This window comes from Haliaeetus albicilla, chromosome 16 (genome assembly GCF_947461875.1).
Source record: "Haliaeetus albicilla chromosome 16, bHalAlb1.1, whole genome shotgun sequence".
Taxonomy (NCBI): Eukaryota; Metazoa; Chordata; class Aves; order Accipitriformes; family Accipitridae; genus Haliaeetus; species Haliaeetus albicilla.
The window spans coordinates 30,278,749-30,296,801 of NC_091498.1; the positions used below are offsets into that span (position 1 = coordinate 30,278,749).

Sequence of the window (18,053 nt, forward strand, 5' to 3'; positions counted from 1 at the left end):
ACTCTCCAGAAATTGCCTTCCACTTAAATCACAGACTTAAAAAATCATAAATTATTTATTGTACCACTGAGAATTACATCATGTTAACAATGAAGAAACACCGTTCAAGCAGTCACAGCCATTATGCAATAGGATTCACAATCAGCAGAGACTCATGAGAAATTAACACCAGTGAATTTAGAAGGAAGGGTTGGGATCACTTCCTTAATGAAAAGACCACCAGAAAAGGTCTTCCATGTGTCATAATTAGGATGTTTTTCCTTAATATTAGAAATATAAGAAATTTTATCATTTTTAATAAGCATAAATTTCCAGACAAAAATCATATCAACAATTCACCCAATAGCTGCAATATCAAGAGGTGATAATCCAACAGCAAGGCAATCTCTAAACTGTTCCAATATAATCACAACCTTTGGAGACAGGCACCTCTTTAATTGGATATGAAAATCTAACGGTGCTTACTGTGGAGCAATGAAAAGGCAACGTAGTTCAACTTCAACAGATTTCTATTGTGTCCTCTCAAAAGAAAAGCTCTCCCTAATAAAACAAAGAGGTAAAGGCTTTTTGGAGTCTAAAGCCACCTTGAAGTTTGTCACAGTATACCATCAAGTACACAGTAGTCATCCACAAGGACATTAGAAAGTTAAATTTAGGTTAAGTGCAAAGACCCTGCTCTCATGTATGTCTGTGCATGCCCGTGCAGCACATAGCACCATGACGTTCCATCCCTAATAAATAGTGACACAAAATCATGCAGCACACTTTACAGACTCGAAAAAAATCTTAAATCAATATGCATTAGTTGCTCTCATACATGAGTAGCATGTAGATTTTAAAACTCTCTTCAGTAGTACAGATGGAGTTCCGTTTGGAAAAGCAAGAAGCAATCTGCATTCCAAATTTCTTTTCCATAGGTGTGGGAGAAAAATGTAGTGATCAAACACTGTTGGTTTCTTAAGCATTTTCAGAGAACTTGTACATGAAGGTATGTTTATTGATTCAATAGATACAAGAACGTATCTAGAACTTGGTTTCCTTTGGAAATACATTCTTTTGCAATACGTTAGCAAAATGTGACAATTTGGCAAGCATTGCTCTGAGCTCAAATCACAACATAGACTTTAGGTATTTTCAATTAGAGAAGGCATTAAGAATTCAATAAATACAACAAAATGGGGGTTTTTTTCTGAGCCAGCTGGAAAATTCTATACAGTTACAATAACTATATAATCTAAAATAGAAATGCTGAATAATCATTAATTCTGTATTTTACTTTGCAAAATCAAAGGGCAAAGTATCATCCCACATTTTGTAGTTGTATTGATTACAGTTGATTTTTGACTTTGAGGCTACAACATTTTAAAATAAAACTAGCAGAAGCTTCTTAGTTCATGTCATTATAAAATAAAACCAAATGCTTGATTAATATACTCTTAATATCACTAATTCATTCTCTTTTTCTAACAGTGCTCCTGAATACATATAATATGCATGACATGACACACGACCTCAAGAAGACACATACGTTTACATTATGGAGACACACATTTACATTTACACTTCGAAACTTTATTAAAAAGTAATCAGTTTTGAAGTTGGGATGTAATACATCTAATCAGAAATATGTCAGAAGCAAACTACTATTTTGGAAAGTTTATAGTTGTGTAATATTTTGTACTTAAAATAAGATAATAATGTTTTTGTTGAAAATCTATCAGAACTGAAAAGTTTTATTTGATAAAATAAGATTAACTGATAAAATTAATTTTATCAGTTTGAAGCTCTATTTCAGATATAACATTTTTAAGTTTCAGTAAAACTCACTGAAATAAGACGAATAAGATATACATAGAATAAAGAAAAGCAGTAAAATTTAAATTTTTTTCTTTAATAATAGTCAGTAAAGATTTCTATTAAGTGCAGAAATAACCCACTTTCTCTACCACAAAAAATGAAATGCTGGCAATTTTTCTAAATTACTCTATAGTAATGTTATGAAAGAATATGAGTAAAAAAATCATACTCAGCATTTTCATACATGCTTCTTTCCTGGACAGAAAATAATTCTTAACAATTTTAATTATATAATGTAATACAAGCTTAATATTATGCATTTGGAAAGTAACTAACTGTGTATATTAATGTATCTGACGTCCAGTAGATGGCAAAATATCAGCAACCATCACCTTTAATCTTCTTGAAACTTGCTTAATTTAAACCCCAAAGTATTTTTTTTTTTCTTTTTCTTTCTAGTCTCCACTTTCTATTTCATCGGACAGCAGGATTAGCTTTACCTTTTGGATGTTTTCTGTATGTTATCTGCTTGAAAGACAATTTCATCTTCATCAGTTCTTGATACAACAAAGCACAATAATGTTACTATCCTTTAAATAGTCCTTTGAAGACAGTTCCTTCACCACTGATTTTTTTTTTCTCCAAGAGCATGCTGCTGCTACTGTTCCCAAATTTGCCAGCACATGTTAGCATACTGTGTACAAAAATCTCTTAGCAACAATATCTTAGTGTCTAACATTTTCCTTCTTCCAACTATGATTCATGGAGCCATCTGTAGTCAGATATTGACATGCAGTATCTTAAAATAGATACCTTACATTTGCTCAACAACTAGTTTTAGCATCTGAAAATATAAATTATGGGAAAGGGCCAATATTTCTTTGAGGCTCTTCATCATTCCCTTGATCATTTTAGCACTGTTTAAACAAAGGCTTGCCACGATCACTTCACCGTAGTATTAAGGTCAGAGTCTTCGTGCTTCCCAGAGCGCAGCAAGTAGGCAGCTCCGCTGGGCTGGGTGCAGCCCCGTACGTAAGCCTTCCAAGCAATCTCAACGGCTTGCCTGGTGAGGACCACCTCACGCTAGTACCCTGGCTATTTTTCAAGAGTAATCGAAGACTAGGTTTTTAAGCTTCAAGTATTGCTGCACGCAGCACTAAGATCGAAGCATTTTTCACACCCTTGGAGCCTAAGCCTCGTGGAAAGTACCTTACAATGGGTGGGACAAGGTCAATGTCTCAGCTGGGACGTCAAGAAACATTAACTAAAAATAATTCTATTTAGAAGAGTAGATTACACAAAAAGATTTGGTGGCACAGCTTTGAAATCCTTAAGTGTGAGGAACACGCTTCCACCCCAGTGAAATCAAACAGAATTTTATCCACTTCAAAGCAATTAGGATTTTATCCTATATATTTTTGAGCAATTAATATTTAAAAAATAAGCAAACATGCAACAATGTGCCTCCAAATACACAATATGTATTTAGCTGGATATCAAAAAAGTACACTGCAACCATAACAGTGCTGGCACACTTTCTTTGCTAAAATGCTGGTTTTGCTTGCAAGAGATTTTACAGCCCCTATGGGTCTTCTGAAGTACACTCAGTAGCCATGAAACAGTGCCAGAGCTGACTAGCTTAGTGAATTGAAGTCAAAATTAAGAGAAGGCTATCACACTGAATGACCTTCTTTTCGTCTCTTTATGTCCTGCAGTGCTGTCTTAGCAGGTCTCTATACTGGACCGACACCTAAAATGCCTTTAGGCAGATTCGTTCATTTTCCAGTAACCTTACAATGATTTAAAAACTAGAACCTGTATTTTATTTTACACTTCCCTTTCATGAACACACACAACTGCGTTCTTAAAACTTAACTACTCTTATTCATGAATAAGCCATGACTGAATGCCTTCAGATTAAACTAAGCCTGCATGGACACCAAGATAAAAAATGTAAGTCCTTTCCTCACAACATGCAAGCAAATCACTTCTAAATCATCTCACTCTCGCGGCTTTGAAATGCAAACTTAACTCCCATGACAAAAGGATCCGTTGTTATGCAAGAACCAGCTTGCCAGAAAGTGTTGAACTGAATACACCAGCAAGTCGATTAAAGTTACCACAAAACATGTCAGAAAGCAAAAAAGGAACATGCAGGCAGATTCATCCCAGGCACAACTTTGCTGCTTCACACCACTCTTTTATTTCTTCCTTTTTCTCTGGATGAGAAATAACTAAGACTCCTAGGGTACCCTACTTTGTACAGATTGTATTAAGCCTCCTCCACAGTCACTGCATGTATTGGGAAATTTAATGTTTATATCTATTTTAAAAGTAGAGGAAAAAAATTACATCTTCTCTCTGCTTCTCTGCTAAAAGGCCACCTAGCAAGTCATTCTCAAGTAAGATGCATTCTTCTACGCTTGTGCTTTAATAATTAATAGGGAAAAGAAAAAGCAAACAGTGCGATACACACACATTTACAATTACAGACTCATTCCACGGGAAAATCCAGCTCAAGCTGGAAAGAGCCATCAAAAGCCAGTTATTACATAATCCTTATTACTGCTACATGGGTGAACAGCAATTTCAAAGGAGTATTTACTAAAAGCAGATAAAGCCAGGTTGCAGCATCAGATGAATCAGATAAGACACAGCCAGTAATAAAATTGACTTAATTTTCTTCCCCCCCCCCAATAATATGCTAAATCAAAAAGCCATGAAATGCAATCTTCTTCAGCTGAAGTCTTTTAGAAAAAGATTGAGAAAGTGCGCTATTTGCCAGATTTTGCTTTCCTTGAAATTACAGTCAATGTCGGGTTATACAGAAAATTCAGCTCAGGTGTGGATAGGTCTGTGCTGCTCTAGGGTAAAAACTTTCACCTCTGAAAGCAGTCCTACCTCATGGAAAAGCCAAAACCTGCTATATTAGCAGCCTCTTCCCCAAACACTTTCAGAAAAATGTCTTCCTACTCACAGCAGGCAGTAGATGCTGCCCACTATTTCACAGTAAAAACAGTTTATGGGATTCAAGTCTGCAAACACTTAATAATACAGTGTTGCTTAAACTGCTAAACCAAATGGCTGAAAATGCTTTTTGAAAGCCTTTAGGACAAAATGCATTGGGTTAATAAAAAACTATGGTTATTTTACCTAATACATTTGGTGGATTCATTCCAAACTCTGTGGGTTAACTGTAATAAAACCTTTGGAAGCAGCAGTCTAGTAAAAGTCAATGCCAGTAACATACTCTGATGAAGACGGACATGGGATGGCAGCATATGCCAACTGCTTGTCACGAATGTTCTCTCCAAATGGCAATGCAAGAAGATGCTAAGTCTGTCCTAGAGGCATAGATCCTCCATTTTTATAAGCAACAAGAACTCACTCGGATATTGCCAGAAATTAACACTAAATAGCCTGTATAGTTATGCAAAAGCAAGAGATCATGCCACCACATCACCCGACCATCATAACTATGATCATTAATCAGCACTTCATGGACACAAAATGCAAATATCATTGTTGCCCAGAAATGCAAGTGTAAGTTCATAGAATCATAGAATGGTTTGGGTTGGAAGGGACCTTTAGAGGTCATCTAGCGCAACCTCCCTGCAACGAGCAGGGACATCTTCTACTAGATCAGGTTGCTCAGAGCCCTGTCCAACCTGACCTGGAATGTTTCCAGGGATGGGGCACCCACCACCTCTCTGGGCAACCTGTGCCAGTGTTTCACCACACTCACTGTAAAAAAATTTCTTCTTTCTATCTAGTCTGAAGTTGTGACAATCCGTTTGGCTACAAGCAGACAGAGGAACACAGGAGAACAGCAAGACACTGTTGGGCATCCTGGTCATCATGGCAGAAGCAGCCTCGGCACAAAAGGTGGATTTCAGTTTCCCTGATATTTCTGGCTCATTAGTATTGACTAATTCAATCACTGTCACTAAAGCTGTTACATACACACAGTAGTGGCATACAAAATATAATAAGGTATTACATTTTATAGAGAAACTGAACGGTATTAATATCTCAAAATAACACGGTTTAATAAGAAGGAAAATTTAAAGGTAGCAGATTACCACAAGCATGCTTATCTATGGTTTGTGAAACAAATTTCTCATAAGGTTTAACCTTCTTATACCACACATACAGGTACAGGAATCAAGAATTCATAAAAGAACAACATCTGTCATCTCTCCCACAGTTAAATCTGGAGCATAGTCTGATACAATATACTTTTCTGCAAGAACACTGAGAAAAAAATATACTGGATATCTGTCACTCTCTCTATGTTTATACAGTGCCTATCATTTCCATTTCAATACATGTAAAGCCCTGGCAACAACACAATACAAATAAATGGGCGTTTTCTATTAATCTTGCCGACATAGCTCCCGTCTTAGGACTAATGGCGTTTTTTTGATGTCTCAAGAGACACAACATTTACTCACCCAAATTTGCTCTAAACCAATAAAAATACAAAAATTTCTTCTGATAGACACAACAATGAAATAAAGTATTTCCAATGACAAGATTTACCATGGTCTTTATAGTTACAGAAAAAAATATGCACAGTTGTCACAGCTGACCTTTTTATGAGGATAAGACATGCTATGTGTGACTGCTCAGTTATGATCAGGCTATTTAAGAACTTACCCTTGCTGCCTTCTCTTCTAGGATACAGTATAAATAAAATCACAGGAGCAATATTCAATCTTGCTATCAAAATCCTGTAATTAAATTAAGATTATACAAATCTCCATTGCCTCTTGCAATTTCATCCACGACAACTAATCACGTCTGAATTGCACACGAGCCTTTCTTACTTTGAGGCAAGAATTGGTAGTGACCCTTACAATTTAGTTTGCTTAATTTGTTCCCTTTTATAACCTAGTTTCAGTTGCTTCTGAGCTTTTGGAAGTTTATCCATTTGGTGGAAAAACAAACAGATTGGCTCCTAGGTACCTCAGAGACACTCTGTTTTTCCCAGGGAAATCCTGCTGCATGTGAGAACACCTGAGGCATTTCAGCTGGACACCCCTGTCTAAGCTGGGAGAGAAAGCACAAAGGGGAAGAAAAAAGGGTCTCAGATCATCTACATGGAGCACAATACAAAAGATGGCCTCAAGGACACTCCTCCGTAAGTTTACAGTCATGTAACAACTGTGCAGCAACAACAGCTTTTTTTTAAGAGAGACACATTCTGCAGTAAGTATTTTTAGCATCTCCAAGTGTGGCAATATTTTGCCTTTCTCAATAAAAGATAATCATATCATTTAATTTCTTTATGTTTTACTGTATTACTTCCACTTGTCTGCTTTTCTGAAAAATGACAGGGGTTAAGACAGAGGTTAGGAGTGATCAGCCAGCACTACGCAAACCATCACTGGGTCAAGGTGAATGGATTTTTAACCCCATTCTGTATCCATATGTGTTTTTCTGTTCCTATGTCTCTGACTATATCCAGCCCTTATCAAGCCAAGCAAGAGTATTAGTGAAAGCCCCTCAGGCTAAGGTCCGACTTTTCAAAAGTAGCTGCAACACCTTCAGACGTAGTTAAGACAGAAGAGTCTTTCCTGTCTCATGTTTTCAGCAAGAGTATTACATTCTGTTTTGTTATCTTCTTGTCACCAGCTGTATAATGAACCAAATAATGACCTTTGGTAATCGTACTTCATGTGCCAGTAAGGAGAAGCATCTGCCTAACAGTTTGTCAATACTTCAAAATTGACAATAGCGGGAAATCTGCTGACACTTGAGGTCACCTCTAACTTGCCATCAAGCACTTCCCTGTTGGAAGTGTTACTTGGAACAGTATCTTGTATCCCTACTATTCTCAGGAATATTTTCATTTGCCAACATTTCCCCTAATACCCTAACAGATACCATATCAGCACCACAAAGGCATAAATATGCCCAAGGCATTGTGTAAAATTCCCAAAAAGCCTTTTTCTCAAATAAGAACATGTGTTCTTCTATATAAATAGCACTTCAAGGTAAGTGATGAGAAAACATATCATAACTAATCATTGTTTGCATCTGAATGTATCATCATGAGACCTTTCCCTTTTTTTTTCTTTTCCTTATTTTAATTATGTCTTTTTAAGAAATTATGTTCAGTGTGCCTACATATATACATACTCACACACTCTCTTATTTTTAAAGGTAAAATCCATAGTTTGTTCTGGTACGGTCACTTCTGTAGATTTAAAAATGTTAAATGCAACTCTTACTAATACCTTTACGTCTGAGTCTTAAGCCTTTCTGCGGAATTTATTATTCTAGTACTTTTGAGGTTTTTACACTGTTAAAACCTTAAGTCTTTTCCTATCAATACCTAAATATGACAAACAACAACGTAGAGCAAACTTAGAGTGTACATTCTTCCATGACAGATTGTCCTTCACCTATTATTTCTGTACTGCAAAACACAGTGTAACTGATCAACACAATCAGTGACCTAACATAAAAAAAATGAAACCAAAGCAAGTATGAATAAATCCCATTATTTGACTCAAATCAGAACAAAAGCTGGGAAAAGCTGGAAGTCTGACTAAAGGCAGCATGAGAAGAGCGCTATATTTTCTGCCAATAATACACAATATTCAATGATGCATTCTTCACAGAGGTGCTTCAGGAAAGGAATTAGGATGAAAATAAATACTTGGCAAAAACAAAGTCCTTGTGTAATTCATATGCTCCATTAACACAACAGTTACATATTTTAACATCAAGAGAGAAAACACTATTTTATATTTGTAAAGATGCCTTTTTGAGGTACCGGACAGGGATTTTCAGTTTTAAAATTAGCTTTCTCAGAGTTTCACCCTTTCAAAAATAGGTCAGAGACAAAAAATACCTGAGAATAACTTCTTGTCCTTTGCCTGTAAATTTCATCAAAAAGATGGAAATTAAAAATTATAATAACCTAAATCAAAATTGAGTTTGGGGAAGCCATTCTAGTGACATGCTGGATAATAAACAAGATTGATTTTTTACAGACCACTAGCAGGGCTGGGAGCATCGCATGCACATCCACCTTGTGACAGCCCCATCCTCCCTGACCTCCCAGCTCAGTCTCCCCAGTCCGAGGCTTCCTCCCAGCAAGACTCCCTTTTTATACAGTCAGTCCCAATTTCCCTTCTAATCTGATTTTCTTTGTCTTCTGCCCTTGATGATTAAAAATCTCCCCAAGACCCTTATCAATCTTGTTCTTGCTCCATTCACTCTACTCTTTCGGGCTTAGGCTCCCAGCCCAAGTCTCAGCCAGTCTTGTACTTTCTCACCCACCTCCAAGCTCAACAATAACTTACCCGTGCCTGATTGCGCCTGTCTATATTCCCCCCAGCCAGCTTAGCTTCCAAATACGCAGTCTGGTTTTGGAGCCCCTGTATTTGAGTCAGACTGCAAACTGGTTTACGCTGCCACATTATTAACATGGAGGTCACCAACAGCATGCAGGGCAATTAAAGAAAACAAAACAAAACAAAACAGCGTAACACAACAGGGGAGATGGGACAAGGAGAGGTGGGTCAACAGAGTTTTTCAGTATGAGCAAAACAACACATGTTTACTCTCACCCATACTCCGAAATAGCTGAATCATTTTGTTTTTCCGAACAATGCCGCCTGAGATACCAGGCATGGAAAATTTTATTTCAAATGATTCAAATCTGGCAAAAATATGAGCAATTGAAAATAGATGTACAGCCAACACATTGAAAGGAACAATTCTACCTGCAGTGGACCTGGAAGACTGCTGCTCCTCCTGACACCTACGTAACATAAGCACATTAATAACCCATGCTGATTTGGGACAGCGATAGTCAATAGAAGAGAGAGAGAAATCATTCTCAGGCACAACTCTGCCATTAAAAGGTGTCACTAAATGCCACCGCAGTTCTTCTGTATATTTGAACACATATGCTTCAAAAACACTGACTAATTATTAGCTCTATTAGCTCTAAGCTTGAAAGTGCTTTATAGCTCATATGAAAACACATGATTTATTCATATAGAGCTTCTGCTCACTAGAAGAAAAAGGAAACACATGATAAACATGGTGCATGTTCATTTTAACTTACACAACAGAGTTTCTACAGCTTGTAAAGACTGCAAAACTCTGAGATTTCCAAATTACTCTACTAGTATTTGCCAGATAGGTAAAAAATTATTTTACATTAATGTAGGAGCACATAAAATGTGTCAAAAACTAAGTAGCTATGGACATTGATAGGATATCATGGCTTTTCTGAAAGGATATTTTGGGAGGTTTTAGTGCTAGAATTGAAACTGTAACAGCAAATAAACCCTAAAACAACTGGAAATTTTAAAGCTAACCAATAGCTGGAACTGAAGTTACAGTTCAGCATTTCACAAGCCAGTTTATGAGAGCTGTAAGTTGATGTACATGTTGGTGGCAAACATCATGTTTCGGCATAAGGTATGAATGGTTGTGGAGGCATCAGCAGTACTTACGGCAGGCATGGTTGAGGGCATGTTCAAGTTCAGCGCTATGAATGAAAGCACAGACCTGCTCCAATTTTAGTTACTTCAAAAGAAAAATGGTCAAGCACAATGTATATAACAGTGTCTTATTAGCTAGCACTTGCAGCTCTGTAATGCCGATGTTTTTTTTCCATCTGTTAGCACAGAATAATTAGCATGTAAGGTATCCAAGACAGGATGGATAAGTGATTAATAAACAGAACTGGCAATATAGTAAAATGATGTGGCACGGATTTCATCTTACCTCTAATTGCTAGTCAGCCTTTAACAGAAATGCACAGTACACAAAAAATTCTCACACTTAGACCGAGGATGGTGATGCAGGAATTGCCCTAATCTACTTGGAACATACGTGGGGAGGACAGAGGGAAGAGATTCACCTCACATCCATACAAGTGTTAATACTTATTAGCAGGGGGGAAACCCCACAAAAAACATACAGAGAAATTTCTGCTGACCCATATTCTGTTACTGCAGAGTACAGCCTATCAGCACAATCTATTACTGTTGACAGTCATAGACAGACTTTCAGCTATGGGTGACATCAACTGTACTCAACACTGATTACTAACTTAATGGACCCCAGTAATCAGTTAGGATGAAACACGTTCCGTCAAACGTAGCTAATAAAAGCTTAGGTGCTTAATTGGGAAATAACAGGCAAGCTTTTCCATGACCTCAACACCTGGCAATGCCATTCCAACACTAACTCTGCTAGACACTGAAAAGGCAAAAAGGACCGCCAGATCCCAGGCAAAGTTGTGTACACAGTGTAGGATACCTGAATTAAGTGGCACAGAGTTCAGCCCAGATTAGTTTTCCTTCCATATGATCTGGTAAACCCATGCTTGTTTTAAAAAGCACTCTGATTTAGTAAGAAGTGAACACTTGCACATCTTGGGGGTTTTTTGGTGGTAAAATTACACTACATTCATTGGGCACTAATGCTAGATACAAACTCTGCTGCTCATTTTCCTCAAAATAAATAAAGCTTTGGCAGGCCTTGAAAGCAACACACCAATTTCTCCATGTCTAGATACTTTTATTTTACAGAATAGCGCAGTTTTCATATCATCAATTTTCTAAGCAGCAATTCAAAAGAATCATCCTTTTAGATATCTGAGAAAAGAATGTAATGGAGGTTACTCAAAGGAATAGATGCTGCAGCTACAACCATTCTCATTATGTACATATGAGATGCTTCGATGTTCCTTGCTACTGATTACATGAGTAAACATTTTTAGTATGCAAAATCCTATTAACTCAAGGGGATTCTGCATAATTTTGTAACAGCTCCACTTGTGGTGTTTGATCGACTAGGTCAGCAACAGACAGATGGCAAAGAATTCATTCTAATGCTGCTTTATTGCAGTGCTGGCATCAGGGTTTTCTCTACTCACTCCATTTAGAAAAACTAGAACTTTTCCTACATTCCCTACACCAAAAAGTCACCATAGAATAAAAACATGGAAAGTAATTTCATTTTTCAAGTATGCGGATCTAGAAAGGATAAAACAAAGCCAACCTAATTGTTAGTCTTTCTGTCCGTGCTAGGGGAAGAGTGACCAGTCAAAAGCCCAAGCATCAGAAGTGTAGCATATAATAAATGATAACAAATAGGAATTTATTCCATAGGGACAGGAGATAGTTCACTGGTCAGTAAGCGCACTTCCATAGCTATACCCTTCTCTTAAAATTATTTCTTCTGTCTCCTGTGCTCACTTGATTTTATTTAGTTCTGGCTAGTCATCCTTCATTTCTTTAAGTCCTACAACTATCAGCACTAGCTTTTACAAATATTTTCTTTTCTGCCCTTCTCCGCCATATTTTTCTGTTCTAAGAGGAAGAACAAGAATGTTGCAGCAGTCAGCACAAAGAGGAAGACAGTAATAATTCTACTTGCCATTTATCCTCCCCACAAAAAATCCTAAAACAAAAAGAAAAGTTAATCTCAAAGACATAAAGTAATAAAATAATCTAATCTCTCCAAGTAAAGAGACGACACTGAAACCCATCCCTCCAGTAATTAGCGTTTTCTCTTATTCCATTTTTTAATCACTCCGTAATTCTAAGGTGCAGTTTGTGCTTAGCATATTATTTAGGTGGCAAACTATTAGCGGTCTGAAAATGGTGCCTAAAATTAAATTATTAATGCACTGTTTCCCCAATTTTGGGAAAATGGTCCCAAAAGTAAACAATTAGCTGGCTGGGATTTGCTAGCAGGACTTTTAAGCTCTTGAGATACACATCTTACATCCAGAAAACTTCAAAATATGGAGATAATTAAACTGATATAGAAATATTTGACTAAGGCTTTTTTAAAAGCCTGAAACTCAGAGGCGTTATCTACACATAACCTTTGAGGAGCCAACTCAGAGACCCCCATGGACATAGCTAATATTCCAACTATTTCACTTGTCAAAGCATGAGAGAAAATGCAGTCTTCCTTGAATTCTATGACAGCATTATCCAAAGTGGGCTGAGAATGTAATGGGAAAGATACAACAAGCAAAGGTAAATCAGGATTTCTTCTGGTTGAAAGACTACTTGGGTTTGGGAAATAGCCCCCCTAACAACAGGGCAGTTCCTTTTAATGGTACTGTGACATCATTCTTCCAGAAGCACTATTTTCTGTAACTTGACAAAAATTCTTTCTGTTCCTTTTTCTTAAAACATTACAGCTTTCATCCCTATTTCTCACATGTCGGTTTGCATTATGAATGTTTCTCTGAAATCCAGGCTAATTACAACTGCTTCAGAAAGAAGGGCTTAAGGTTGTCAGCCATACCTGACAACCCTTTAGACAAACAATTTCCTTCCATTTGGATTTTTAATTAAGCTTTCTGAAAGTACTTTAATACAAGAAAATGGTGAAAAAACATCTAGTCAGTTTTGACTAATCCAAAGAAAGACTTCATTTTCTTTTGGAGATAGAGATGGCAGCTTCAACTTTTACCACTGAGAGTGCATTAAATCAACCCCACCCCTGAAACATAGCCCAGCTCTTTGGCCTCACATCCAAGGAAGGAAGAGCTTCTTTCTGGCTAATTCAATATGGCCAAGCAAAGCTTAGCTGCCCAATTACTCCTTGGATCTCTCTTCCATGGGACTGGAGATAATCACAAAGCAAGGCACATCGGACCACAGGACACCAAGGATTTCATGTTTTGTCATCAACAGCTCATATAATTCTCAAACTCATTGCCAGTGTCACCTGAACTGCTAAGAGGGGATCTGTTTTTCTCTCATTCTTGATTATTCCAGGACATCTTCACTTATTGCATTACACAAAAGCCACAGTTTCTAAAATGATAGTTATCTTACTCTACAGCTGTTTCCAGCCTTGTACAGTGTTAACTTCGCCACAAAACCAAGTTCACATGAGATTTTCTTGCAAATATTTCTGGGGGCAGAGGGAATAGGTATTTCTTTTTTACCTGAAATGGAGACTGGCTGTTGTAATTCTTAATCTCCTTGTTGGCTCCCCGGAACAGCAGCACTCTTGCACAGCTCTCCTGAAAATGGCAGAAGAGTAAGTTTGTTAATAAGGGTCTTTAGTTACTAAATAGACATTATGGCTATGCAATGCGTTGCTGTTTGCTGTATATTTTCTTTGATAACAAGTAAACAAAATAAATAAATAATCTGAGAAATTGAGTTATTAATACAATACTTTAAATATGACAAGACTGTAGGAGCTTTGCAGTGTGTTAGAGTAGAAACAATATGCAAGTGTAAAACAATGTAGAGGAATGGGAGAGGTAAACATCTTATTGAATATTTAAGAAACTGTACTGTGGAAATTCCCTACTTAGCAAATCAGATTTTTCAGAAAATATGCTAGTTCAAAATGAAATTTGACTCTCTCATGTTTTTTGCCTATTTTGTAGGGAAAACAGTACTGTTCATGGTACAGTAAACAGTATCTGGGATGAATGAGATCCTCTCCCACAGCTAAAAAATAAACAAAGCTGTTTTACCACTTACATGTACTTATTTTTTTTTAACCTATCTTCAATTTTAAACTTCTAATGTATGATTTTTTGGTCATTTTGGTCATCACCTGAAATTATTTGGTCTGGCTATACATACTGCACTGACCAGTCTTACCTTCTCTTTTCACCTAAAAAATACTAGCAGTTACAGTGCAAACCCAATACAGTCCTTCTAACAAAAGTATGGCTTCAGGCCCTCTGGACTGAGGAAATCTGCAAACAAAATCCCTTTAAAACAATTCTTTTGGACTGATACAGCGTATTGCTTAAGTCTCTACTCTATGCTGCTGTAAAATATAACTGACCATAATCTGCGAGAAATCCTCTGCAGTTCTGGTGTGGTTCTCAGAATACTAGACTTTTTGATGATCTGTATATAGACTATATTTCTTCCTGCTCATCTTTAATGTTCATCTTAGGACCTTACACAAGCCAGTTCACATTTCAAAATGTTTTTATATTTCCTCATCATAAATATTTCTATTAATTTTGTTGTGCTTTCCAGACTTCTTGTCATGTTGTTTTATGGAGTTCTACCTAATGAGGTATTTCAATGTGCCACCTTTCACTTTTAACAGTAAATTTGCAGCCAGAGAAAACAATCATATAATTTAGCTATTTTAGTGACAGAAATGAAGCTTATTTACTAGATTCTGAGTCATAAGTGAATGCCAGAAATTATGATTGAAAATAATTTTTGTCATTGTGTTTTCTAATTTATCAAACTGGATTCTTGATCCCATTAAGTCTCCTCCATCACAGGGTCGTCCTAAACGTATCTGGGGAGGACGCTATCCTACCCTTTCCCCAAGATTCGATGCTCCAGAAAGATAACATTTTGTTTCCACACTTCCTATTCTGCATAACAGCCTGAAACAACTGAATGGATCATATCTCAAGATGGTATATTAACAATCATCTCATAGATGGTAATTTTTTAATGATATATCATTAATTGAAATAGTCTCATTCGCTTGCACTGAAATCTGCACATTAGGTGTGTTCTCTGTATCTCTACACAGAGGAAGACCAAGAGCAATGTGTAAAACGTCAAAATGTTTTTCTCATTTTTCTGTGTTCTCTATTAGCAATCAACCAAAAGAAGTAAAAGTGCTGCAATCTAGATGAAGACCTCCAGGTTAAAAAAAAAAAAAAAAAAAAATTCTTTTCAGGGTTGCTTTTCCAAGAATTCCTTTTTGACTGACTCCTGAATGATTCGAGGTTTGCACACTATATTATATTCCCATAATAACAACTGTTCCACTATTCCACCAGGTACCGCTTAGTAAACATACTGGAAATGTTAGTAGAACGCTTTAGTGTTAAAATATCCAATTTTGATCAAGAGCCTGAGGATATAAATAATGATATTAAGAAACATACTGTATTAATTTGCTGATTATTCATTTAGTTATCAGAATAAGTAATTCAACAATATAAAATCAAAAGAATTACACATTTTAAAACTCTCTACATGATTTACAAATTTAACTAAGCTGTCTGCAGTGTAACAAAAAACATGCAAAGTGATTTATTTGTTAAATGGTTTTGACAAGAAAAGTTTTGACAAAAGTGGTCAGAGTTGCTCAACATAAGAATTTTCAAGAAAACTTGTTTTGCATTAAGTACTGCATTTTTTTGTTTCTTTATTCTTTTTTAAAAAACAGAAGCATTCTTAGCTTCATCCTCTCGCCCTTTTATCTCCTCCCCGTCCTTCCACTGTTATGGGGAACTAACAAGGGAGAATAAGCAAAAAAACTCATTACCAGAAATGATTTTGACTACTTTTCCTCTGTTAATTCAATGGAAATTCCACATCTTAGAGCTCTCCATTGTTAAGGCGCTGCCTACGAATGCCGTAACTCCTGTTTGCACATATTTTAGCTCTGACAACCTAATAACTTCTGATATTGAGAGTTCAGTATTCTTCATTCATTATATCATACATAAACTGAATATGCAGTAGCTTTTTAGCATTCATAAGATTGGAAAGAATTTCACACAGAAGTGTGGGCTTGTCAGCAGACTAGATTCAGTTTGTTGTCTGAGAGCTAATTACCTGATTTAATACTACAACAGTTTTCGTATAGAATCCAATCCACTGACTGAAGGGAGGCACACTTCATCTCACCATTGTTATTTGCAAAATACAGAGGCATAAGATCTGTCTGGATTTCACTGAGTTACTGGATGGCCATGAAATAACTTTAAAAAACAATCGTGTATTCAGATCAGCACTTAGCTGACACTCAGGAAAACAGAAATACCAACTTCAGAAAGTATCCCAAGAAAATTCCCCAGGGAAGACTGGAAGGGAAAATCAAATGGATAATGACTCCATCTACAGGAATCAAGAGGTAAAAAGGATACTGCTGCCCTTCCCATCCTCTCCATCCAGAAAAGGTCAACACTGTTCCTTCCACTTTAGCTAATAACTTTCAATAAAAGGGACACCGAAAAAAATCAGCATAGGTTACAGTTCACAGCACCCTGAAAAAAACTTTTTATTTTCACATACACTTGACTAAGAAAAACAGAAGCCTGACAGTGTAGTCACAAGATGTTAAACTTCCATTCACAAAGACAAGGTTAATGACTATGAAAATATTTGCAAATTTTTAGACGCAATTTAAATGAGAGTCTCTAAGTCTTTTACAGAATAATTTTTTCCACTGAGGTCAGGAGCAAAACACATCTCTACATGAAAAATACTGTCATTTTACAGGATTATTCTGATTTTAGCATCATACTGCATAACCTTTGCTAAAAGTGTATGATCTTGTAAATAACTATAGCCATGAAAGCACTCCAATTAAATGGTTACAAAAAAACAGAGATGAGTCCACGTTTTTAAGTTTATATGTGCATTACAGTCCAGGCTTCAAAATTCTTACTCAGGAAAAGTGAAGTAAATGAGGTTAAAGTGAATATTTTAAAATACCTTCTTCAACAGAAGTGCTTATACTTAAACATGTTAAGCTCTTGATGTGAAGCCTAAATGCAAAATTCTTGTTGAGATTAAGGTGAATTTCATTTCTCTGCAAAATTTTCTAGGAATTTTAAAAAGTGCCAACTTGTAAAAGCTTTGTATGCCTACAGTCGTAGAAGTCATCCAAGCTGAGCAAAGAAACCATTGCAAACCTTAAACTAGTTGATGTAGGCACTTAACAGCCTGTTGAAGGTGGTTGGTAAACAGTGAGCAAGAAGCAGTCCACAGAGGTACTGATCCCACTGATATGCTGCATACTTCAAATAATCAGAATTAACAGGAAAGATCTGTACAGCTAGACTCTTTATGAATTGATATCAATTATGACACACACATCAAGTCAGCAGTCTTGAAAAATGTCAAATTATCCCCAAAATTCTATTTTTAAAAAAGTTAAGGGTATTTTAGACCTAATTGAGGAATCTGTCTTGACAAGACTTTTGAAAAAACTAAGATGGTAATTAATTAAGAAGCAGATGCTTTAACAGATGTTTCACTAGTTACAGTCACTTCTCATGACTTGTGTCTTCCTAATTCAATTTAACATTATATGTGCTATGTTTTAACATAGTTGTAAAACTCATTCCCTCCCATCCCATCCATGCAAAGAGAGTATAAAATCCTGTCAAATCAAATGGTTCTATTATTTGTAAATGACTACACAAGTTGTAAACAGCAGAGAATCCTGTAATCTACAGAGACATTTCCACAGTATTTTCCAAGTATTTCTTAATTAAGTCTAATTTAAATTCTAGTAAAACA

General features: G+C 36.4%; 1 protein-coding gene across 10 annotated transcripts in view; it reads right to left on the bottom strand.

The window, feature by feature from the left end:
- SHANK2 (SH3 and multiple ankyrin repeat domains 2) overlaps nt 1-18,053 on the bottom strand; it is a 363,547-nt gene that overhangs the window by 283,633 nt on the left and 61,861 nt on the right. For 9 of the 10 annotated variants that reach the window (XM_069804140.1, XM_069804146.1, XM_069804143.1 and 6 more), the window contains exon 11: nt 13,745-13,822. In XM_069804140.1, the coding sequence (XP_069660241.1) occupies nt 13,745-13,822 (78 nt within the window). Of the gene's footprint in view, nt 1-6,456; nt 6,488-13,744; nt 13,823-18,053 lie in introns of those variants that run through there. The other variant, XM_069804149.1, reaches the window with a different exon arrangement.